This window comes from Podarcis melisellensis (assembly GCF_964234715.1).
Source record: "Podarcis melisellensis genome assembly, chromosome: Z".
Taxonomy (NCBI): domain Eukaryota; kingdom Metazoa; phylum Chordata; class Lepidosauria; order Squamata; family Lacertidae; genus Podarcis; species Podarcis melisellensis.
Window position 1 is genome coordinate 36491085 of NC_138547.1, and position 25754 is coordinate 36516838.

Consider the following 25754-nt stretch of genomic DNA (forward strand, 5'->3'; position numbering starts at 1 on the left):
CGCAATCACCTGTTCAAGAACCTTGCCCATGAAGGGGAGATTAGCAACTTGTTGGTAGTTACTTAGATTTTCTTAATCAAGGGAGCGTTTCTTGGGATCTTATCTTTCAAGTACGCAGAGACAATGCCCTCTCACAAGGATGCATTAATCACCTCCCTGACCCAGCCAGCTGCCCCCCCCCCCACTATTATTAATCAGTCAAGAGGGACAAGGGTCCAGAGCACCTTGTCCATATCCACAACTGATCCAAGCATCTTGTCCATATTTTTGAGCCTTACTAACTGAAACTTGTCCAACACAACAGGACTAGAAAGTGCTCTGGACACCCTTTGAGAGTAATCTGCTGCAGCCGCAGAATTAAGATCCTTCTGGATGCAAGCAATTTTGTCTTCAAAATGCTTTGCAAACACAGCGAGGAGCTACCATTGATCCCACCACCTCCTTCAGGCCAGAATGTAAACGACGCTGCACTACCCAGAACAGCTCTGCCAGATGGTAAAGTGAGGATGCAATGCAGGCAGCAAAGTATGCCTTCCATGCTGCCTTAACTGCCGTTAGGTAGGCTTTATGAAGAGCCCTCATCATTGTTCATTTGCATTCCACCAGATCTTTCCTCCACTCACCTTCAAGCCATCTCCCAGCTCATTTCCTCGTTCTAAGCTCTGGGGTATAACACAAGCCCCCCCCCCCCCATGAGAGAGGGTGATTGGGGTGTTCATGTCAATGACCTGGGCCACTCAGGTGTTCCAGAGCTAAGCCAGGGCTTTGGTAGGAGCGTCAGTCATATCAGGCAGGAAATGCCCCAGAGACATTTGGAAACCCATTGGATCCATCAGTCTCTAAGGACAGACTGTCCTCATATGTCCCCTGCCCTTCCAGAGGGGAAAAGGTGCTGAAAGCCTAAATCTCAAGAAGAAGTGATCTGACCATGACAAGGGACTGGTGTCAATATTTGCAAATCACACACTTCCCGTGCAACTGAGAAAACAAGCTCCATAGCCTGTCATATGCATTGGGCCACTGACATGTTGGAACAGCCCATAGTCATCATGGCAGCCCAAAGACCTGAGCCACCCCAACACCAGTCACGTTGGCATGGATGTTGAAGTCCCCCAGAACCAGCAGTCTTTGAGTCCTCAATACAGTCGTACATTGGAAGTTGAACGAAATCCGTTCTGAAAGTCCGTTCGACTTCCAAAACATTCAAAAACCAAATCGTGGCTTCTGATTGGCTGCAGGAAGCTCCTGAAGTCAATCAGAAGCGACAGAAGCCTCATCGGATGTTCAGGTTCCAAAAGAACGTTTGCAAACCATAACAATCACTTTTGTGTTTGTGGCGTTCGTGAGCCAAAACGTTCGAGTTCCAAGATGTTCAACAACCAAGGTACTGCCTCTGAGACCATCTCTGTCAACTCATGCAGGGAGACTTCTGAGGAGCGGAGTGAGTGACAAATCAGCAGAATCCCTAATTTCTCCCAGTTGCCCAGTGCCAGGAACTCTGTCCCACAGCTGGACAGAGAGCCTGGAGAGAGGGAGAATCTCTATAAACCAAAGAAACTCCCTCTCTCCAACTCTCATGGATTGGTTGGCCACAGAGGAATGGTGGGAGGAACCAGCTGGGGAACCACCAAAGGAAGAAGGCTCAGAGTCTAGAGAGTGATGGTGGGACAATGATGAGTGGTCAAAGGGAAAAGAGGGAGAAGACTGAGATGAGGAGGTGTCAGAAGGTGAAGTGGTAACAGGGCTTAGTGAGCTGGGAGAGTCCGTGGCAGAGAGCAGTCAAGAATTAGAGGCAGAAGTTGAAGCAGGGGAGAAAGGAAGCCAAGAGACAGAGATGAGTCTGGCTGGGAAAGAGTCATTGGTTTATCACCCTCGTCCTGTTACAAGCCCCTCTCCCCTCTGGTCTCCCAGAGCGAGAAGAGGCATGGATGAGAGGCTGGTTGTATGCAGGTGTAGTCTCCAATTGCTTGAAAAAGGATCTGGGTGTCAGGGACTTTGATGGCTTGAAGAGGTGGGGACTTTCAGTCTTGGCAACTGATTCATGGGGCCAGACCTACCAGGGATGAGTTGCTCTGCTCATTAAGCCTGAAACTCGACAAAGTATGTGGAGATTGTGTTTTTGCTAATAAAGAGTTAACACCAATTGTGAATGGTGTGATTTACTGCTGGCACACTCCTGTGACACTGACCCTGAAGACTGCCCTGATGCTGCACCAAGTACCGAGCTGGGCAGAACCAGGTGAGGCCACCTCTAGCATGGTCACTCACCCAGGTCTCAGTTATACAGGCTGAATCTGCCTCCTTGTCCATAATCAGGTCAGAGAGGTCTTCCTCAGCCCTGGCATTCAGCAAAAGCAGCTGTAGAAGGGAGGACTGGCTGATAGCACAACCACAAGTTGGAGGAGGGGCTGGCACACAGCAGGCACCAACTGCCTGTGCCATGTGTCCCTTACACAGCTTTCCCTGCCTTCCACCAGTATCTCCTCCTGCTCTGGACCACTGTGATTCCCCCCCCCCCCAGCTTTCTCCTGCTCCTCTCTTCCTAAACACATCCTACATCCTTTTATTTAAAACATAAACAAACCCAAAATTTAAAACCCACAGATCAAAGCCATTTAGAAACAATGTAAAACATTTTAAACAGTTGGGGTAGTAAAGCCAGTAACAGAGTCCCCAAGAGGACCCCTTTAGACACCTCCCCAACCCAAGAGTTTGTTCCAGCTTTTTGTAGCTGGAGTAAGTCTGGGTCCTGCCCTCCCAGGTCAGATAAAAAAAACCCTCCCAAGCAGGGAGAAGGCCCTCCTAATAAAATAATCCTGAAACTGATAACCAGTGGAGGTTAACGCACATTTGGATGAGAAGGCAGGGAAGTAAGAAAGTGTATTTTTCTCTTCAGCCCTGTATTCATTCATTACAGCTCAAAATGCCGTGAATCCCTTTTCTATACTGCTACTATGCTCAGTCTGAATGGTTGACTTGGATCCGACTAAGGACCGCTTACCCCCGGTGTGCAGCGACTGCAGCCTCCTATGGACCACGGTTGCACTAGGGGTGGGGGGGTGAGTGCTGGTTTCCTGTGCAGTTGAGTGGGGGACAACATTTCTTCCCCAATGGTCACACACGCTTCCGGTCTTCCATCCAGGCAATCACAGGAGGCCCAAGAGAGGCAAGGGTTCAGAGTGAACCTGAGTAAAGCCAGAATGCACCTCCTGCCCTGGGTCTAGTTGGTGGTTAACTTCCCTACCCTCCCTCCCTTCATGTCTTGCCATGGTTCTGTTTGAGCATTAGTGAGCAGAAAGCAATTAGGACCTTGCATTGGGTCACCATATTTGGGGCCAGAGAGGAATTTGTCCTCCAGGCAAATTGGACCAGTTGAGAGATTTTGCCTTCTTCATAGCAATTGTCACAACATGGGTGGGTAAGGCATTTGGTTGTATCCCTAGTCAAGGTGGGTGGAGCTGGGAGGTGAGCAAGACTCTCACCTCACGCTCCATTGGATGTGGGTACTTCATTAAAGGGCCAAAGGGAGGTGCTTTGATCCTGATGCCCAAACAGCGGTTGATATCCCAGGATACTCTCCCCAAATGGTGATCTCAGAAGACACCCTGCTTTGATGTACGTCACAGGGTGATCCTTAAACTGAGATTAACTCTGATTGAGAATCAAACAGCAGTTATGCTGGGTGATTCCAGATACACACCAATGTCTACTCCAAAACCTGCTTACATCTGTAATCAATAATGTTGTAGCCTATTTTATTCCAAAGTGATGGCAGAGGCTTCTTCTTTTTCTTCTTCCCTCCTCCCTGGTTAGCCCCCACCCAATAGCAGCCTTGCTGCACCCAGGCCTTTAATCTATATATCTGGATTAAGGGAAATGATTCCAGGGCTGAATATAACCTTTGTTTCTGTTTCCCACATTTGTCATACAATAGTTGCAATTGTTAGTAATGTCTTAAAAGTAGAATGTCAAGTTTACTTAGGGAGTGGAAGGGATAGAGGAAGAGGAAATTCAAATAATCTCTAGGTTCAATCATTTAAATCACCTTCTTCCAACCTGGTTACATCCAGACATTTTGTGCTCCAGCTTCCACCAGCCCCAGCCAGCATGGCCAAGAATTAGGAATTATGGGTGCTGGAGCAATAGCACTCATAGGGCACTCAGTTGGGGAAGCAGCAACTCTCCATGGTCACGGGCAATAGGACTTCCCTATGATTAACTCTCTGGTCATTCAGCATAGCTTCGAGAAACCTCAGGACAGATGGTGTGAGAAGTCATTCCTTTCTCCTTCCTGAGCCCTGCACCAACCCAAGTGAGATCTGAACATCACTACTGGGCTCTTGTTCCAGAATGCCTAGTGCCTAAAACAACATAACTCCTCTTGGGACCAGGAGAAGTTTGCAGAAGGTCCATAGCTAGATGGTAGAGCATCTGATTTGCATGAAGATACACCCAGGTCTAATCCCCAGTATGTCCAGGTAGGGCTGAAGTCTTCCCTGCCTGAAATTCTGTGGATTATACTGACCTAGATAGACCACTGGTCTGACTCTGCATAAGGCAGCTTCCTACATTTCACATCATTTCATTGCATGTGCCACTTGTTCTGTTTGGAAACTGTCCAATATTCACATTCCCTTCATATATTTTCTGAGCCGTGATTGAATCTCACTCTGATTTGAATAAGCCCAAAGTTTCCTTTAGTGATTAAATATAACCAACCTGAGTCAGCAGGACAGCACTCAAAAATATTTCCATTCACAGACGCTGAGCATTTTTTTTAAAAAAGAAATTCGACTTAAAATAACACTAAGCATCTCTCTGTGTCTTATATCACAGAAATTGTAACTACTGCTGAAGCTGTGTTTTAGGCATGAGAAAAAGATGAGGCCTTCCTTCAATCAACACCCATAAAAAGGTGTAGAAAAGTTTTAGGGAGGCGGGTGTTTTAAGTTCCTTCCCCCTTAACTACATTGTCAATTGCCCAAGAAGAAGCAAATGAAATTCAAAGACCCCATTCTCAACTGAGACAAGTCATTACAACACAACCGAAGTAATGGTCAATGGAGGGAAATGGGCAGCACACCTTTGCTGCTGCAACACTTCTTTTTTAAGAGAGTCTTTTTGTTTGATTAGCTCCTTGAAAGCCAGACTAGCCATCACTGCAACAGTAAGCATATCCAGAGGTAGATTTAGGGCAACGTTGCACTGGGCAATGAGCTGCAGGGCATTGCAAGTACGATGTAGTGGATTGAGCAGAACAGAAGGTGAGAGGCAGGGGAGCGTACTGAAATTCCAATGACCAAAGTCCATCCCAGCGTATGCTGCTAGTATTACTGCTAATACTGAAGTTTTAAATTATTATTACTTTTAATGGAAACAATGCAGCTTTTTAGAATCACCATTTAGAGGTGTGCTTCTCATGCATTCTCTTTATCAACTTAAAAAGCTAAACACTGTGTAGCTGCACTCTGCCCAACCCCTTCTAACACATAAGCCTGGACTGCGCTTTAGCCAGTGACATGGGAGACTAAATTTACAGTGTAGTGTCTGTAAAAGCTGGACAGCATTTGTAATGCCTCTGATATTATCTTTTCCTCCCCCTTCAACTTCAGGGCTGTTTCATGCTGTCAGTTGTGTCAGGTGCTCAGCTTTTAGGAACCAAGACTGCAGTGTATATTCCTAGCCTGGAAAAAGGCACTCAGTCCATTAAGGGGAGTTGAGGGGGGCAGCCTGCTTTCTTCTTCTTTTTTTGCTGAGAGACCTTGAGGTACGGCTCCAACCAAAGAAGTCTGCAATTCCAGACTCCATTAACATTAAGAACCACTTATCAGATCCTGCAAAGCTTTATTGCTTTCCACCTGGCCTAGATTGCTTAGATTCCCAAGCAAACGAGGCTAGCGAGGACAGGCCCGTAACCTCTCTTTTGTTCTGCAGATCTAAGCTACTGCTATCCTCTATGCAAAGCGAGAAGTGCCACACTGCCATCTGCAGACGGGAATTATCTTCTAAATATGCTCATTCAGCAATCAAAATTTCCTGATAGCCAAGAGTCACTTCATTCTCATTTTCTTCCATTTAGTATTGATGGATCACAAACTGTTTACTTCTCAGTGCTTCAGCCAAGCATGAATGCTTAAGGTTTATATATTTATATATAAAGATTTAAAAGGCACAGCGAAATAAAAAGGAAGAAAAAGATAAAGCAAAAGGAAAGGAGAGAAGCAGAGAGAAAGGTGCAAGTGAGCAACTTGGCATTACCTGTCTGTTGTGGATGGAGCCTGGAGTCTTGAAACCTCCTTGACAGCTGCATTCAGAGACGCTGTAAGGGTCTGAGCTGCTGGAGGAGCACTTAGAGAGTGAATCGCAGCCCACCACGAAGGTGTTATCCAGAGGCAGTTCCTGAATGACATGGTGCTTCTTCGGTGGCACTGGAGTCTCGGGTTTTATTTGGAAAGTGGGCTGTGGCGAGGCAGACTTGTAGTGCTTTGCTAAATCTGGGCTGTCAGGCTTAAAGGTTGTTGGTGTGGTGGCCCAGTTATATTTTCCCATAGTCTGTTCTTCCAGCTCCACGGGAATGTCCAGAGTGCCATTGATATGTTCATGGCCAGGATCATCAGGCTTAGATTCTTCGATGGTCACAAAGTTGAGAAGAAGGCTTTTGGGAGAGCGCTTCTTCTTCTTCTTCTTCTTCTTGATCTGACGGTTTTCTTGGTTTGGAGAAACCCACTCACCACTCTGCTTGCTTTTCTGGACAACCTTGTGCCTGGGTGTTTGACGGCATCGCACTAGGGCAGTCACAAAGATGACCAGTATTACTGTCATGGTACCTGCTATGATAGCAATTATGATCTTGACATAGTCGTTCGTCTGTGGAGTTATCTCACCATCCCCAACGTTTTGGCCAACTGGAGTTTCCATGTTTCGGCGCACTAACTCTTGGACATAGGATCCATTGGTGACAGTTTCATTCACAAATAAATGCACCAGTGCTATAGTATATAGTGACTCAGGCTGTCCTAAATCATTGACTTTGATAACCAGCCTGTGCAACCCATGATCTGCCGATATGACCTTCTCTTTCAAAGTAACATTGCCTGTTAACTGGTCAATCATAAACAATCCCCGTGAATTCCCACCAATAATGCTATAGCGAAGCTCTGCATTCATCCCTGTATCATTGTCAATGGCAAACACCTTTGTGACTACAGAGCCCGGGCTGGTGGTTATTGGAACCAAGTCATACGAGTAGTTAGATGAAGGCATGACAAAAACAGGCCTGTTGTCATTCACATCAACCACATTGATGGTCACCTTGGCAGTTGATGAGCGTTGCAGCCTCCCTCCATCCACAGCCTTCACCTGAAAGGTATAAGAACCTTGCTGCTCCCTGTCAAAGGTAATATTAGGCCGTATGACTCCAGTGAGGGGATCAATAATGAAATTATCTTTGCCATTCAATATAGACAAGGTCACGGCTGCGTTCTCTCCAGAGTCTGCGTCTGTCACAGTGATCAGCCCAACAGTGCCATACATGGGTAGGTTTTCTGGTACATAGAAATTATACTCGTTATGGGTGAAGGCAGGGCTGTTGTCGTTCTGGTCCAAGACTGAAACTGTCACAGTAGCATTGGTCTGTAAGGGTGGCATCCCATTATCTTTCGCCAGCACAGTGAATGAGTATCTGTCCTGTTTTTCCCTGTCCAGCTTTCTCACTGCTGTCAGAATGCCTGTACGGCGGTCCAGGTTGAAGATGGGTGGTGCGTCCAAGCCCAGCATGTAGCTGATTTCAGCATTGCGCCCACTATCTGCATCTGTAGCACTAATCTTGGTCAGCTGGGTGCCAGGAGCATTATTCTCAGGGATAGACAGTCCAATGACAGGCTGCGTGAACACTGGTGCATTGTCATTCTCATCCTTGATTTTGATGAGCAACATTGCAGACTGGTTCAAAGGTGGTTTCCCCGAATCAGAAGCCACTATTTTAATGGCATATTCCCGGGTGGCCTCGTAGTCGAGGAATGTGGCTGTCTCCAGCAGAAACTGATTATCAAACACAGGCTTTAACCTGAATGGCACATCATGGTCAGTGTAGCAGGTAACTTTGCCGTTAAGCTCAGAATCCTTATCCATTACAGTAATCAGGGCAATTTTAGTATTGAGTGGTGCTTTCTCTGACAAAAGCACAGTCCCATTCACCGGGTTGATAATGTACCTTGTGTCTATTGATGGGATGTTATCATTAATGTCTGTGACATTCACTGTCACTGTTGCTCTTGAAGGTGTTGAACTGCCATCGCTTGCTAAGACTGTTAACTTGTGTACTGGAGATTCCTCCCGGTCCAGTGGTTCCTTGATGGTGATGAGACCTGTAGTGTTATCAATGGCAAACAGCCTTTTGGCCAAGGTGGTGATTTGGCTGCTAAAATAGAAGTGGATCTGGGCATTTGAGCCCAGATCAGCATCAGTAGCATGAAGCTGAGAGACAGAGGTGCCTACAGGGGCACTTTCAGGAACACTGACTTCAATATCATTCTCCTTGAACACTGGGCGGTTGTCATTCACATCAGTGACTGTTACTTGGAGAATAGCAGTGCTGGATCGTGGAGGGTTGCCGCCATCTTCTACTTTAATTTTCATCACATAGGTATCCTTCTGCTCCCTGTCAAGGACCTGCTGTACTATCAACTGGGGCCACTTGTCCCCCTCCGGCGTCTCAATTATATCAAGTCCAAAAACATTTTGACCCTAGAAGCCAGGAAAAAAAGATACAGAGGGGTACATTATTACATAGATCTGCTATTAGTTGGACATACCTGAACAATATTAATGTGCATACATCAGTTTATGGCTCTTCTAGTCATTTAAGTTGGAATTAATGTGAAATACTTTGATGCTTTGCTATGTCAACAAATAAACAGTACAATTCTAAACATATATTTATTTATTTATAAAATATGTGTATACCACAATTTCAGAGTTGTGAAAAAACCAGAGTTGTTGACATCAATTATAATACAATCAGAATCACACAAGAAATAAAATAGATTACCAGCTGAGTATTGCAAAAATGCTTCTCTTAATCATTTGCATAACTCCGCAGCAAAGAAAAGTTTTCAGCAAATGTTTAGAATAGAAGGTGCTTGCTGAATCTCAGTTGTAAGAGCATTCTCCAAGAGAGGGCCAATAACAATGAAGGCTCAGTTTTGTCTTGATGTCAAATGAGCCTTACCAACTCAATATATTGACTTCTGAGTAAAAAAAACCCCACTGAAATCCTATGAAGAAAATCTGGTTAGGGTTTGCTATAAAGGACAACAACACTTTTATGCCATGTTGAGTTAAACCAGTGACTGGCTATTGGGTTTAGGTATCCATGATTATCCGATCAGACAAACTGCTTACATGATGAATGTGTATTCAGTCATGAGTCACAAGTGGGCCTGAGGTTGTGTGATCACCCTGCTTTGAACTGGCATGGTGATTCAACAAAGAATAAAGTTCAAAAGAATCTCCACCTTCCAACATGCTTAATAGCCTGACATTCATCGTGGCATTTCTGATGTTGAAAGTTTGCAGAGACTGGCAGTCTGGTTTGTTGACAGTGACTAAGGAACATCATCATCATCAATAACAACAACATCAGTATCATAGTTAATGGTAAACAGCCAACAGAATGCATGGGCTAAGACATATTTATGCAATAAGAGATTGTGCACATAATCTAGACCAGCCTCACCCAACCTGGTGCCCTACAGATGTTTTGGACTACAATTCCCATCAGCCTATGTTGGTATGGACAACAGTCAGGGATGATTGTAACCCACCAGGTTGGAGAGGGCTGATCTAGACCAGTGGTCTTCACCTGGCGAGTCACAGCCTGATCTAAGGTGGGTCTCAACAGGAACACTACCACCATGCAAATATAGAGCGAAGGATTTAAGAAATGAATCCGCAAATACATGCTTGTGTTAAAACTAGGTCATGGGTCCAAAAAGGCTGAAGATACCTGATCTGGAAAATCATGAATTGTGTCACATTCCCTCTTTTAAGTTGCAATTGGCCAACAGGGCTACATCAATCGAAGTCAAGAAGGAAACCTGGCTCTAAAACATTTGGGGGGTAATATCTTTTGCCTATAAGAATATTTAGTTAAATACAGAACAATGTACCTTCCTTGTGCATTTCTACCACTTGCCCCTCAGTATTTGGAGAAGTGTGTCTTCTGTTCACAGCTTAAATGTTTAATGCAGTAAATTCCTGATTGCTCATGATGCTGCATAGAGTGTAGCACAGATCTAAGTATTGTAGCAGGTGAACAGAAATTATAAGAGAGGAATTTATTTTCTTTCCTTGCTGGACAGGGCATTGTAGTCCTCTGACATAGTGGAAGAAAAGCTGTGCCACATTAGAAAACACATTATCCCCTAATTTAAGGTGATTTACCAGGTCAGTTAATGTGCTAACTACAGATACCTGTGATGTGTGCACATGAAGGCTTCTTACCTAAAAGCACCACGCTTTCATTTGACAGCTGTGCAGCAAAAAACAACAACAACAACAAAACAAACCCCCACCCTCAGAATGGGAACCCCATAATTACTGCATTGACATCTGGCTCCCAGCAAGCTCGTTGGTCTGCATAAGCTCAGCATCCATATATATATATATATATATATATATATATATATATATATACACACACACACACACACACAACACAAATATGAAACAAAAAAGTAAGGCGGAGAATGCAATAAAACCATCTGCATATAATGATGAAGGGATACATAGGTAAAAGGCACAAAGAAGTAGCTTAATAATTAAACTAAAAATAATACCGCCCTGTCTTATTTTATTGCAGATAAAGGTAATTCTTGTTTGTCCTGGTTAAATTGCAGATGACGGGTTTCTCCGGTGGATATTTGTGAGGTTCAAAAGCAGGCGTATTATTCCCGCTCTGCATCATTTTTGTTAATAAAGGAAATAAATTCTCGCCAAGTTTTATCAAATAAACACATGGCTTTATGGTTTCTTGAAGTTCTCAACAGGTTAAATTCGCCATAATGCCAAGGCTCAAGATATCTATTTTTCCTACCAGAGTTCGGCGGTATAGAAATTTAATAAATAATAATAAAAGTAATGGTTAAACCAACTGCTTCTTTCCAGTGCTGCGGAATTACAAGGTGTGCTGCCACCAGCATGTATTGCATTAGGTGGTTAGTGAGCAACCCCATTTTCTCCACAAAACAATGAAAGAAGACAGAGTTGTAGACCTTTCACAACTGGATACTAAATTATCAGGTTGATTTCAGCTATTATGTCATCCCAATGCATTTCAACCAAAGGACACCCCAAGAATAGAAGAAAATATTATCCATTAAAACACTTTCCCCCATATCTGGGGTGCAACTACCACCTGCAAGTGTCTTAAAAGAGTTTTCCCCCACCCCATTAAAGAGACAAGAGATCAGCAACCAACATTTGAATTTCTCCCTGGCACAAGACATGTTTCATAGGAATTTTGTTCCCATTTTTTATATACCTTAACTTGTCTTTCGCTTGACCACATTCAGAGCCTACCCACATGATATTCTGTAAGTCAACAGACCTTATGGATAGGTGAATGTGAGGGTCCTGTTGGGTCAGCTGGCCTGAGTCACAAAGTGCTACTGTTGCAATGCAGCTATGACAGCATCACAGTTGCTTTGCACACTGTTAATCGCACGTACCATACAACCGCTAGTTTTGCACTTTGCACAGTTCCCTCACCTGGATTTTTCTTCTTCTTCCCATCAGGTAACTGTCTCCTTTGTGACTTGTCACAATAAGAATGAACAGACCACAGCAAATCTGATCTGTGCTACCCTTTGTCAAGTAGAAAGAGAAATAATGCAATGGCTGAGATTCATGCCATGCAAAACTTAAGTACCAGCTCTGTAATTTATTGTATGAATCAGAAATAGCCAAGTTACAACTGAATCACACCAGATTATGAGAAACAAATTGAGATCAAGGTAATTCAGTATTTCTCTTTTTATCATAGTGCATTCCATGGCTGCAGTGAAAATTAGATTCCAAGTGTTAAAAATAATGCAACCATTACATTTACACACTGAATAATAAGGATCCTGAAATAGGTTTTGTTGAACACGGCATGCCCTTGTTACAGCAAAACAGATGCGTGGGCATGGAGACAGACTCTACAAACATATCTCACACTGCATAGGGCATGCAGGAACGATGTTTCGATACTGCTGGTGGGAGAATAGAATTTGATTCGTACTAGATGGTGTCTCTCTGGGCACCCAAGCCTGGAAATGTTTTTTTTTTCCCTTTAAAGGAAAGTGTGGGGAGGGAAGAGAAGAGAAAGAAACAGCCAACACATCCCCTGAGGAGGAAGAAGTGATTAGCATTCATCAATAGCAATCTCTCTGAGTGATGGAAAATGGTGCTGACAGGCTCCAAAGGGAACGGCGCCAACTCTACTTCACCAGAAGCGAGGAAAGGAGTGATAATGCAGAAGCACTGAGGGTGGAGGTGAAAATAGGCACCCAGAAAACAAGGGACGTCCAATTTCCCATTTGCTTTTCAAAATTATCAGCACTTGTTGGGATAGATGCCTTCAGTCAGAGAAGTCCAGCACTTATGAACACGGGAAGCTGCCTTGTACTAAGTCAGATCATCGACCCATCTAGCTCAGTACTGCCTACACTGGCTGGCAGCAGCTGCCCTGGTTTTCAAGCAGGAGCCTTTTCCTGGCCCAACCTGGCAATGGCCTTCTCTTCAGAGGTGCTGACCAGGCTTCATCCCAGCCTGAAAATTCACAGGGCACTTTCCCTTGTGATGCTTAAAGCAGTTTGCAATGCAAATGTAAACAGTAAATGCCTCTGTTTTGCGGCAATTCTGTTCTGTTGCTCAAAGTTTATTGGCAGGGATGGACCAGTCATTAGGATGGGTGAAGCCACCACCTTAGGCCCACCTCACTGGCAGCAGAGGTGCCAGCACTAATTTCTGGTGAGATCTCACCAAAAGAGCATGGAAATCTGCAAGAACTCCCTGGAAATTGGCACTGATGCTGGTGGCAGAGGCAGTGGGTCAGTCAGCGTAAGTGGCTGAGGTGGCGGCAGCAGGGGATGACAGCATTTCCCATTCTGCCTCAAGCATTGAAATGGGTCACATTGCTCCTGTTTTTTTGGTAAGGCAAGATCGCTCTGCACATGCTTAGTGTCTCTTACTTTACCATCATTTGACTTTTGCATGGAATAACTAACTGACATTCAGAAAACAGGTCCCAAGGCTAAACAATAAAAAGCCCTGGGCTTAAAACCCAGGTCTTGGGCTGTGCAGATTTGGCACAGATTGTGTCCATTCCACAGAGCTTCCTACTAGCTGTTTTGCAAATTGCAGCATGTGAACAGTGCAAATGGAAACACTGGGAGCAATCAGTACTGAATAATGCATTGATCCTTCCAAACCCCTAATTTATCTACTAACACTGGCCGCCAGAATGCTGGACTTCAGGAGCCTCTCAAGCACCCAATGGGTATGGTAGGGAGAGTCATATTTACTTAGAAAAGGCAGGGCTTGCCAAACAAAAAAAAAATTCTTATGCTGCCTCTGACCTCAGGGACTCCATTAAAAATGGATGCAGTCATTCTCCCATCCCATGTCCTAGAGACAGCCTAAATCTTAAAGGTGTTTTTTCTTTCTTTTCTTTTTAAAGGTGCATGCATTAAACCCAATAACTGGTCCAGTGTGTGTGGAGTGTATATCAATGATGAAACTCTCTGTCACCACACAGAAATGGACTCTTCTTCCACAAGGAGGTTGTGGTAATGATCAATCAATCCACCAGACCAGCTTCCATATATGAGCAGATCCCTATAAAGAGTCCCTATTATGTCTCTGCATTCATCATATAGATTTAAACTGTTAGTCCTAACCCCCAAGAGAAGCTAAACTTCAATGTGTTGAAGAGTCTTGGGGCACCTTAGAGAATAACATGGTTATTGTATAAACTATAGTCCACTTCGTCGGATGCATTAAATACCATCCTGAATAGCAGAGGGGTGTGTGTGTGAATACTGGAATCTGCCTTTATACTGTGCCAGACCATAGGTCAATCTAACTCACTATACTAACTGGCAACAGTTTTTGTCCTCCAGTCCTGCCCAGAGACACTGCGGATGGAGACTGGGTCTGTCTGTCTGGAAAGCAGATGTTCTACCGAAGAGCCACAGCCCTACATGATTTGCAGGGGAGCTTTCAGAATGAAAAGCACAAAGAATTATGATAGCCTTATTAACACTCAACCAAGCTTCTTCTACGTCTTTCTTTCTTTCTTTTTTATGCAAGAAACTAACAAGACTACCTCTCTGGAAATGTAAACCTAAGTATGTGTAACTGCATTTGATCAGATCAATCAATGCTTTCTATCCTTTTGTCATCTTCCCTGCAACTGAAATTTAGTTTGCAAAGTCTTTAGGGCAGGGACTTAACTTTTACTTGAATGTCAAGTACACTAATGGCACTATATAGGCAATATTGATGCTACACTAGTCTTAGACAAACGCTTAACCAAGCTCTGATTTGCTGTGTATTTTTACTGGGTATTTCCTGCACTGAATTTAAAGCGGTATCTTTTTAGGTTCTTTACCCTGAAGTAATCACAGTCATTTCAAAAGAAACAGTAAATGGCTTGAGGGCAGCAGCCAACTTCTCTCTCTCTCTTTCTTTGGTTGCAAAATAGCTGAAATTATATATGCTGCGTTTCTTTTCCTCCTTTTTTTTTGCAACGATTGGCAGAAAAAAGCAACAGAAATGGTGAGAAGAGCATCCCTTCACTTCTTTATTTGCACACAAGTTGACAGATGTGCATTGATTATTCTGTCATTAGCTCCTGAAACAACAACACACAGATTTTTAATTCATGCAAATACATACTCGGTTTAGCTTTTCTTCAGCAACCACATATGATTGGGGGTGGGGGAGAGACATCCTCCCCTCCCCCAATTACAATGCATAACATCTGATTTCAGAGAAAGGATAGTTTCAGTTCAATGTCTGTAGAAATATGCATCAAGGAAGTAAGCATCCGTGGGCAGGGCAGAGGAACAGTAAAAAGCAAATATCCACACTAATAACTTTTCTTCATAATTTAACAAACAAACAAGAAGGGGGAAATGAGGTATTGAGCAGAAGGCATGAAAAGATACAACAGGTTTTGTTCATGATCGCTTACCTGATACCGGTGAATAATCACACAAGTTCAAATGATGTGAGAAAGCGTGTTCTCCATCATGGAAAGCACGTGTTGTGGTGGGGGCAACCAAGACATCTCTCTATTGCTGGGCAGGTTAGTATAGATGGCCATGACTGGGTACCCCTCAGTCGTTGGGGAGAATTTGGTGTAGCAATTTTATGAGTGACCGTTGAAGGGCTATTTATTCCCTGCGCGCAGTGTTGAGCTTCCTCTTTTTGCTGCGCGTATTGGATCACCCACCCACCCTCCCTGCTTTTGGGACAGGGGCCCAGTAGGAATTTTGTCCATTTGGCTGATTGGCTGGGGCCATTTGTTTTTTGCCTACTGCGTAGGAAATCGTCACAACTTGTAAGGCTGCGGTTAGCCATTGTTTCATTTGGTTGGTGGAGGGGGTATGGTTGGCTGTGCTGACCTCCCCAATGCTGCTGCTGCAAGGGTATTCCGTTAAAGGAATCCAGGGTCTCGCCATGCTCTTGTCCAAACCCCTGTCAAGGAGCTTGGGCCAGGCAAGAGCCCCTGGGAGCATTTGGGGAGAGGTGAGAGCCTGGCGCCCAGCTCTAAGCTCTCCCCCAAATTGTTTTCCTTTACTGACTTTCGCAGGTTTGCGGGTGTCAGTTCTGTTCCTACCTCTAAGTGGGAACAGATAGTCGTGAACCAATGCCTAAGCAAACACTCACATGCTGTAATCAATAAAGTTGTGGGCAAAATTTATGCCAAAAACCTTAAACAAAAATTCTGTGTGAACTGTGTCTTTATTTGAGGGTGGCTGTGGGGTCCTCAACCCGCAACAAGTTTAAATGTTCCGCTGGGAAACAGTGACAGGTCAGAGGCACAGCGTGCAGCAGGTCTCAGGTTCAATCCTCAACTATAGGAAGGCTGGGAAACCCATAATTTACACAGTCATACCTCGGGTTACAGATGCTTCAGGTTGCGTTTATTCGGGTTACGGACCGTCAAAAACCGGAAGTACCAAAACAAGTTACTTCTGAGTTTCGGCGGTTGAACATGCACAGAAGCACAGAATTGGGCTTTGCGCATGTGTAGAAGCACTGAATTGCAACCCGCGCATGCACAGACATGGGTTGTGAACGTGCATCCCGTACGGATCACGCTCACAACCCAAGCGTCCACTGTACTATGTTCACCAAATTGTTTACATGTTTTGTAAGTAATTGTGTCCCCCCCTATATATATATATATATATATATATATATATATATATATATATATATAAATATGTATTTTGATAATAGGTGAAATGTTTATTGTGAGATGCCTTGGACAGAGTTTGCTGTTGACAAGCAGCATATAAATAAACAAACTGGACATTTTAAAACAGTGGTAGAAGACAGAGGCTGCATTTGAATGTGACGTTTATTACATTAGTTTTACCAGTTATAATGCAAGTGCTTCTGTCTTGATTTCTTTTTGCTCTGCAGTGCCTATTATGTTATGGAAACCCCCCCCCAATAGTGTTTTTTAAGTTTTCCCATCATGTTGCCATACATCTGGGTTTTCCCTGACATTTTGCCAATTCCCCCCATCACCACTTTTACCCCAGAAAACCAGCACATGTCAGGAATTTTCCTGACATATAGCAAGCTGAAACATCATGAAAACTTCCAAGTTAATGGGGTTAAAACATCTGTGGTTTTTTCCTGAAAACATTTAACAGGAATTGAGAGTTAAACTGCTGTTAGATTCCACTGGATTTCCAGAAGGAGTTTTTGCACCAATCACCAATCAACAAGTAAGCAAATACTGGAAAGAGAGAATGATGTGCCATCAGAATGCAGACAGAGTGAAGGCCAACTGGAACACCTAAGGAATGGAGTTTAAGTGTGACCCTAGAGAAAACTCTCTGCTGTATCCAAGGCAATTCTGCTTCAGTCATACCACAGCATGCATGTTAGAGAGGGTGGAGAAATAGGTATGGTCCACTTTTTGGAGAAGACCAACCGGATGCTCCCAGACATATCTGTGGATTGAAATGCAACTCCCAGTCACATTGCACATATGGATGAGTGACTATGTGTCTATATCAGTTTGTGATTTAAAGTAAAAAGAAAAAAACCTCAGGGATACATTTTTTTGCATGCATTTTTGCCTACTATACACATTTGTTTGCCAAGCAATTTCTCCTGATTTAATGCATTTTTATCTGGTTTTCATTATATATGCATTGGTATGAATAGTTTAGCCCTTCATATGCATTTATGAACATATTACCGAGCAAAAGAGCTGCAGTGCAAAGTGTGGATACGTGCAAATTTTGAAAGAAGGCTGTGTTTCAGTTCACATATTGTTTTGGGAAATTATTGCTTGCCCTTGAATGCAGGCTGAACTGAATTTCCCCCAAATCCCTAATTACACACTTATCCAGAGTTCGTGATGCACTGCCAAACAAACTCTCCTTTTTACATGCATTTCAAGTCTTTTCAATATTAAATGAGCATTTGTGGGTGGAGTTTTTTTGCAAGCCAATACTGCACCAAAAAAAATGTGCATTTTATAAGGAAATTCATTGAAGTGCATGTATAAAACAGTGGATTTTGGATTAAAAAGTGTTCATAAAATGCATACAACTTAAACATGGGTCTTTCATGCATTCTTTTACAATATCTGCATAAAATGGGATTGAAAAGACCTATGACTGAGTGCCAGCAAGGCTGAAACTGAAAACAGTTTTCTCACTCCCTAATTACTGCTACATCAAGTGATGGACCATCACAGATGACACATCCTAGTCACAGCTTCCTTATTATCAATAATATTCACATTAACCCTGACACACATCACTTTCCAGTGGAGACAAGCTGCAAGCCATGCAATAGTTAAGTAATACCTAGTGAGAGACATGCATTTGATAATGAGCTGCTGGATGTACAGCTGAACCCAAAACAATACTGTTCAGTGCTTAACTAGCGTTGAAACAGGATGTTACACATTCACATACTGATATCTTGTAGATATCAGTACCTTTTGGATTTAAAACAAACGTTTTGGCTTGTTTTAAAATCAGGTTTTCCACATTCGCCATTTCAAATTCAAAATATTGAAAAAGGGTTAGCAACTCCATTATACTTACACAGAGACAATGTGGTACATTAACAACAAAAGGGTTTTAAGCAAAAGAAAGAAATCCCCTGTGGCTTTTATACATATTTACCTGTTCATTTGTAATGGATCCAAAGGTCCTTTTCGGAGCTGTTTTAGGCTGTCATGTAAACACAAAAATGAGAAATTTTCTTTAAATGCTTTTCAATGCATTAGACAGACAGACAGATAGATAGATGATAGATAGATTCACAGTCAAACACTTAACCTTGACAATCAAAATCACTCTTCCATCACTCCTATATAGCTTTGCTGAGGCAGAAGCCTCGGCTTGCAATACCTTCCTGTAGGATATAGCACTTCAATTTAATGAGCATTTGCACCTGTGGTGGTAGAGCAATACTCAACACCCTGAAAAAGAAGAAAGAAACTCAAGCAGAAATACATGCAGGACTGAATTCAGATGCCCATTCTTGTCTACAATGGAATCACTGTTTTGGGGTCGGGACAATGAGTTTACACATTTCTTCTTAGTTATCTCACACATAAATCCCTGGCAGCTGGAGTTGGGCTGAAATTTCTCAGACTTTCTGATAAATTTGCCTTCTATTTTTTCTGTGAATGACTTCAATAATTTACTCCCTCTCACCACGCCAAAAAAGATGGGCATTCAACTGAATATTCATCAAATACTCTTCACAATTGGTTGCTGTTGCTGCCATCCCCACAACAGTGTTCCAGAACTACACTAAAACCAGGGCACTGTGGGAAGACCCAAAATGGTCACCTGGCTGCCACCAACACAGGTATGTTGTTACCACCATTGCTAATTGTAACAGCAGTATTGGGGGGGGCTGCTAATGGTGATCACTCTGCCCCAAGAAACTGCCAGATAATTTTACTCCCCAAGTGAGCATCTGGTGAAATGCTTTCCTAAATTTTGCCACCGATGGAGAGAATGTAAACATTTTTTGGGGGGGGGGAGTGGGGGAGGGAGGGCATTTAGATCCAGACCTTATTTGTTTATTTCATGCATTCATTGAGTAATAATACCCAATGAAAATAATACATCCAATGAAAAACCCAATTCTATCTGCCAATAAAGTATAAACATGCCAAAACACAGTACAAGTTCAGTGCTAGTTTTGTATTATTTTATTGCTGTAGTTTGGAGTTGTGTGTGCTTTCTTTTAAATGACTGTAAATTGCCTTGAGACATATGTGGAGGATGATTCATAAATTCATAAATAATAATAAACAAACAAACAAACAAACAATAAACCAGCATAGAAAGTGGAGTACATAAATATAAACGATAATGCAGATCATAAAACACCCACAAGGTGCAACAATAATTAAAAGGTGCAAAAATAAAACAATTTGGGAAGGGTTGGGAGGAAAGAAAGGTTTTCAGCTAACCTTGAAAACATAGCAATGTTGGGGCGTGTTTCACTTCAAAGGGAAAAGGATTTGATAGAACTGATGCCACAACTCTAAACTCACATTGTGAAGTCAAAGTAAGCTTTACCCCAAGAGTGAGTGGCACAATTAACATCAACCTTACAGCTTGCCTCCCCTGCCCCATAAAGTTTTACATTCAAAGTTTTCTGAGTATAATAACATACCTACTACTCATTTTAAAGTAGGATGGAGCTGGGCATACATAAACATGGTAGGAGGACATGTTCTGTGTTGACTCATGAGATGTTCATTTAAAGTGGTTGGTTACATCAAGGACCGGTTGGGGATTTATGCTGCCAACTGTTACATCAATAGACTGTGATGAGTCTATCAGGATGTGACTGTCCCAGTGAAATAACTGAAACAAGCCCAGTTTTCAATATATACAATTGCTTATTCAGTATTTAGCATGAAAAAGCACATGAAATATCAACAGCAATGTGTCATGTGTAGAAATGTTCCTTAAAGAGCAGAACTGATATGAAATGCCAGCATCTGTATCCTGCAATGCATCCCACAAGTATAGAATTTCAGTTTCATGGAATTAAGCATTAATACCTTAAGATGATGTAGCTTGGGACACAACATAAAAGATAGAGGTGGTTTTTTAGCATGATTGCCACTTTTGTCAATTTTTTCAACTAGCCAGTAGACTGCACCAAACACATTTAAAATTTTTGAACACATGGTAACTAAAACCCAATGCAGGAAGAGTTTGTTGGCCTTTGGCCAAGTGATTTCAATCAGTTTAAGCACCTTATACTCTCTGCTAGATAGAGACCAGTTTCTTTACCTAATGACTCCGTTAAGACTGCAAACTATTGCCCACTCCATTGGGTAAACCCTATTAATCTTTGTCAAATTCTCCTTCCACATAAAACACACAGGATCAGGTTTGATGAAGACACATGGATCAAGCAAACACCCTACCTGTGAGTACATGAGCTGTAGCACATGCACACACAAATTCTGCACTGCAAGTGAATATTAAGAGTATGCATATTTAGTATGCATATGACTGTATCTTGAAGGTTTCATGGCAACTGGTTGTGCTCATATTGCCTTGTGTAATTGTGTGAGGCAGGTAGCTGCTATAGTTATTTGTTATTATTAATTACCCACTAACAGCAATTGAAAAGACAACATTAAAAACTGTTCTAAAAAAATTACAATTACAAAAAATATACATTTAAAAATATACATTTCACAGATCAAAGATCAAGATATAAGAACATACACAAAGAACTGCATAATGAAATTGCCAGATGCACTTCTATGAGAGAAAGGTGCTCTCTCACAGGCCATCTCCACCCTAAGCTTCTGAGGCTGATGGAACTATGAAGAAGGTCCCTCCTACAATCATAACACTGTTCTGTAGAGAAACAGGCAGGTAGTCTTTCAGACATTTGGGTATGGGCTGTTTAGAACACTAATGTGAGCACCTTGAACTGGGATCAAAAATGAACCGGTAAACCAGATGTGAACTGTGAACTCCTGTTCCCCTCCCCTCCCCACCCCCCCCCCAAAAAAACTGAATTACTTTGCAGTCAATGCATTTCAACCCTTACGTTAGTGCCTCTCAGGCTAAACCCCCTATTCACTTCTTTCAACCACGAAGGTATTAAACAACAGCAGCAGAACTACCAAAGCTTGAAACATATTTCAGTCATCACCACTCAGTTCATCTTGCAGGTTTCCCATGAAAAGTACTGCATTTGTTTAACTGTTAACGAAGTTTTGCACATTTCTAAGGATGAGGAGGCTGGGCAAAGAGCTGGGCTTGGAGTTGAAGGAGTCTTTGATAAGATAAGGCTAAGGGCAGGGTCAGACCTATCATTATGTAGAGTGAGGCAGATGCTGGACAGTGTGGAGTTGCACCAAGAAGTTGGAGAATAGAGCTATATGTTGCACATGGCCTGACCAGTACCCCTCCCTTAAGGCAGTAAAGATTCAACTACCACTCTGGTCAGGTTTGAGAAATGCAAGGATGTGCCTTAGACAAAGTCAGACCATTGGTCCAACTACCTCTGTGTTTTCTCCACTGACTGGCAGCTGCTCCCCAGGAATCCTTCTCTAACCTACATAGAGATGTCTTGGGACCTTCTGGATTCCACTGAGCTATGTCCCCTCCATATGGCTATACATATATTTGGGAGGGGGCACCATACTGGAAGAAAGGAAGCTGATTCAGTCCATTGTTCTACACTGACTGACAGTTGTCCAGAGATGTCAGGGATGAGCTATGGACCTTCCCTGTAGCATAAATATGTAGAACACTCTTTGGAGATCAGCACAAGCCATCAGAATACCTGGGAGACTATATCTGAATGAACAAAGAAACGTGTCTTATAGTGAGTCAGGCCAATGGTCCTCCTAGCTCAGTATTGTCTATGCTGATTGGCAAAGTTTTCAGGAATTCAGACAGGGAGTCTGTCCCAACCCTATCTGCAGTTGTTGGGTATTGAACCTGGGACCTACTGCACTGCTCTACCACCGCAAAGTGTTGTAGATGTGCAACATCTTGGGCTGCCCCTGCAAGTAAGGATTTCCTGGATGCCTCAATCTCCATATAACATACAGATCTGAAGAGTCCCCCTGCTCACAAGGACAGCTTTTCAGGTTGCAGTGAGGAACGGGAGGTTGGAAAAGTCCTATTCCATGAGCAGCTATCCACTCAAAGTACTCAGAACCCTATATCATTGTTATTTCTGATAAATATCCAAGCAATTATTCTCCCTATGTGCTATGCATTTCAGTGGAATACATGTAAGGGCAAAATCCAAGATCAAACAGAAACTCCCAGCATAATTCATAGAATATTTGAACCTGCAACCATTATTCCCCACCCCCGATTTTGTTAACAGAAATACACCCTTTACTGCCCCCCACCCCAAATTAAAGGGATGAATGCAAATTGTGTGATTTTTATAGTGCTAGCAAACTACTGCCTGGAACAGATAAATGTGAACACATTCAGAACTACAGTAGCGTGAATGTTGCAGCAGTAATAAAGGATGCAGGTCCTCCATCTGCTGTCATATACCCAGTGTGTAATTCAGATTTTCATGCATTCTGAAAGATGAGGCCACATTACACTGCTTTCCCACTTAAAGCAGCACAGAATGATGCTCTTTGCACTGTATCGAGGCAGGCATCTTAATAAATGTACAGCGCTGGAGTTTTAATATTAATATTTAGCGTGCACATTTCAAATATTCAAAATGCTGCATGCGCTGGATACATAACTGCCGCTTGATTTATGTTAACCTTTTTTGGTAGGGCTTTTGTTTTCCTGTACAAATTTAAGCCCATTATATCCCTATGACATCCTCTCAGAAACTCTCACAGCTAGGAGTGGACAACCAGCATATTTGCGGTCTATGACACTTTTGCTTGTGTTCACGTGTAAAAATGTTTAAGAGACTGGAGCAAGGAAAGATTACATTTGGGGCTTCTTTGGTTTAGGGAGAGGACACAACAGAGCTTTATATATAAGTATGCATAACATGGAGAAAGTGTATTGGGAGAAGTGTTTCTCCATCTTTCATAATATGAGAACTGGGGATGTTACAATGAAACTGAAGACTTGGGAGATTCAGGTCAGAGAAAAGAAAGCAGTTCATGCAGTATACAGTCAAGCTGTGGATTCCCTTCCCTCAAGAGGCAGTGATGGACAACAGCTTAGACTGCTTCAAAATACAATTAGGAAATAAATAATGGTGGGTAAAGTTATCATTAGCTACTATCCACAATGGCTACATCTGTCCCTCCACTGTCAGAGGCAGCATGGCCCTGAATACCAATTGCTGGGAATCACAGGTGGAGAGAAAGCTGCTGCGCTCAGAACCTGCTTGTGGGCTTCCCATAGGCATCCGGTTGGTTACTGAGAGAAGAGGATGCTGCTTGCCCAAGGATTAAGGCTTTCTGGGAGATGATCTATAATGAAATGAAGAAGGTATTTAAATATACCTTTTTGAAGAAACCAGAGGCCTTTCTCCTGGGCATGGTCAGCCAATTGGTGCTAAAGAAGGACAGAACTTTCTTAATGTACGCTACAGCAGCAGCAAGAATACTCATCGCAAAGTATTGGAAGACACAAGATCTACCCACCAAGGAAGAATGGCAGATGAAGGTGATAGACTATATGGAACTGGCGGAAATGACTGGCAGAATCTGAGACCAGGGAGAAGAATCGGTAGAAGAAGGTTGGAAGAAATTTAAAGACTATCTACAGAAACATTGTAAAATTAAGGAATGTTAGAAGGATGCTGGAATGAATTTATGTGGTTTTAGCAGTAATGTTGTAAAGGAGTATGTAAAAATGGGCTGTCAACAGGTGAGAATGTAAAGTCATAACATATTAAGTTAAATGATTAAGATAAAAACAAAGATGGAAAGGATTTGCTGAATTAACTAATTGAACTAAAATACAAAAAAGGAAGGTGTGAGGAGGTCAAGGAAACAAGTAAATGAAAGATAAGCTATGGAAAAATTGATTTGTTTTTAATTTTTTAATTTTTCAGTTTTTTGTAATTTTTTATTTTACTATTTTCTTTTTTTTCTTATGTTTGTAATTTTTTGAAATATTAATAAATATTATTATAAAAAAATAGGAAAAAAGAGAGAAGAGGATGCTGGACTAAATGGACCATTGGGCTCATCCAGCAGGACTTTTTTTGCTTTGCTAAATGTCCCAGGCATCTCTGCTTAAAGAAACATAGGAAGAGGATATAAAAGACTTCTGCCCAGGACCATGGGGAGCCAATGAAGTAAGAGTAGGCAAAACTGGATTATGTCAACCAATGCTTTGACCTAGTATATTGGTGTGCACAGATTAGTCCAATTTGATGGCCTATAAACCTGGAAAAAATTGGGAGCCATGGCTTTGTAACTCCTACCCTTGCTTTACTTTGGAAGCTGATTTCTCATTTCTTAGTCAATTAAAAAGAAACAAAAAACCTCCACAGTAGAATGCAGATAGATGAATTAAGGAAGCAAATTCTTATCTCCATCGCACATGATTAGATCTGCTGAGAGACATTTACACAAACCACAGAGAACAGGAGACTGATTCTGTATGTGAAGGACAGATTAGGATATCGGTTATGACTGTGCTTTGCTCTAAATACGCCAGTTTCTCTACAGCCTGAAGGAAGATTCCAGAAACATTAACTGTCCCAGAAAAGAAAGAAAAACCAAACCCTTTCCCCCTCAGTTTGTACAATGCTGTTATGATGGAAATGGGGGGGGGGGGGAGAATATTTACTCTGGCATATTATACAAATCCCACAGCCATGGGGTTGAAGCACTATTGACACATTTCAGTACACGTTGGATTGTTGCTTCTATGCAAGCAAAGCCACATGGTCTGGGAGTGATAATAAAGCCAACACAAATAAGCACATGGGAGAAAAATAAATAAAACTGGAGGTTCAGCACAAGAGATGTCAAAGAATTCTGTCAGAAACAGAAACAAGAACAGAAAGTGCCACAAACTGCATGCTCATCTGAAGTCCAGAATGGAAATCACACACGCAAATGTAAGTGGTAATCGTTATGGTTTCTTTAGTCTGCAACTCTTATGCAGATAACTACATTGGGGTTTTCTGCATTGTTTTTGCTATTTCCCATCCATTGAAACTGATTATGTAATTAATTACATTAATTTCAGCCTTGGGGATAACAAGATGAAAAACATAGGTCTTAGTGAAAGCTGAACTATAGCCGATCAGAAAAAGTGTGGATTGTGACAAACACCAGGACAAGACAGAAATTGCTGCTCCCTTACACCCCTGTTCAGTAAATAGTAGCCATCCTGTAACTTATCTACTGGCATGTTTTAATGCCTATAGAGGGGAATGGGATTTTGGGTAGGGATGTTAGAAGGTATTGTTTTCCATTCTGCCCAGCATTTTTTGCAAACAGAGCTGTCTCTGTTCCACTGCAGTTCATCTTCTTCCAAATGCTAGTAATT

The 25754-nt window shown here is 42.4% G+C and overlaps 1 protein-coding gene and 1 long non-coding RNA gene across 6 annotated transcripts in view; one reads left to right on the forward strand and one right to left on the reverse strand.

Moving 5' to 3' along the window:
- The window catches only part of PCDH11X (protocadherin 11 X-linked), a 749953-nt gene that overhangs the window by 561875 nt on the left and 162324 nt on the right, over nucleotides 1–25754 (reverse strand). For all 4 annotated transcript variants that reach the window (XM_081897548.1, XM_081897549.1, XM_081897550.1 and 1 more), the window contains 2 exons: nucleotides 18432–18479; nucleotides 6259–8745 (listed from right to left, as the gene is read on the reverse strand). In XM_081897548.1, coding sequence (XP_081753674.1) covers nucleotides 6259–8745; nucleotides 18432–18479 — 2535 coding nt within the window. The remainder of the gene's footprint in view (nucleotides 1–6258; nucleotides 8746–18431; nucleotides 18480–25754) is intronic.
- LOC309362173 lies at nucleotides 1289–16997 on the forward strand. Of its 2 annotated transcripts, none has more exons than XR_014164827.1 (3): nucleotides 1289–1384; nucleotides 11797–12014; nucleotides 16938–16997. It is a non-coding gene; the product is annotated as an uncharacterized lncRNA (long non-coding RNA). The 2 variants fall into 2 exon arrangements; XR_014164828.1 differs by having other exon boundaries at nucleotides 1347–1441.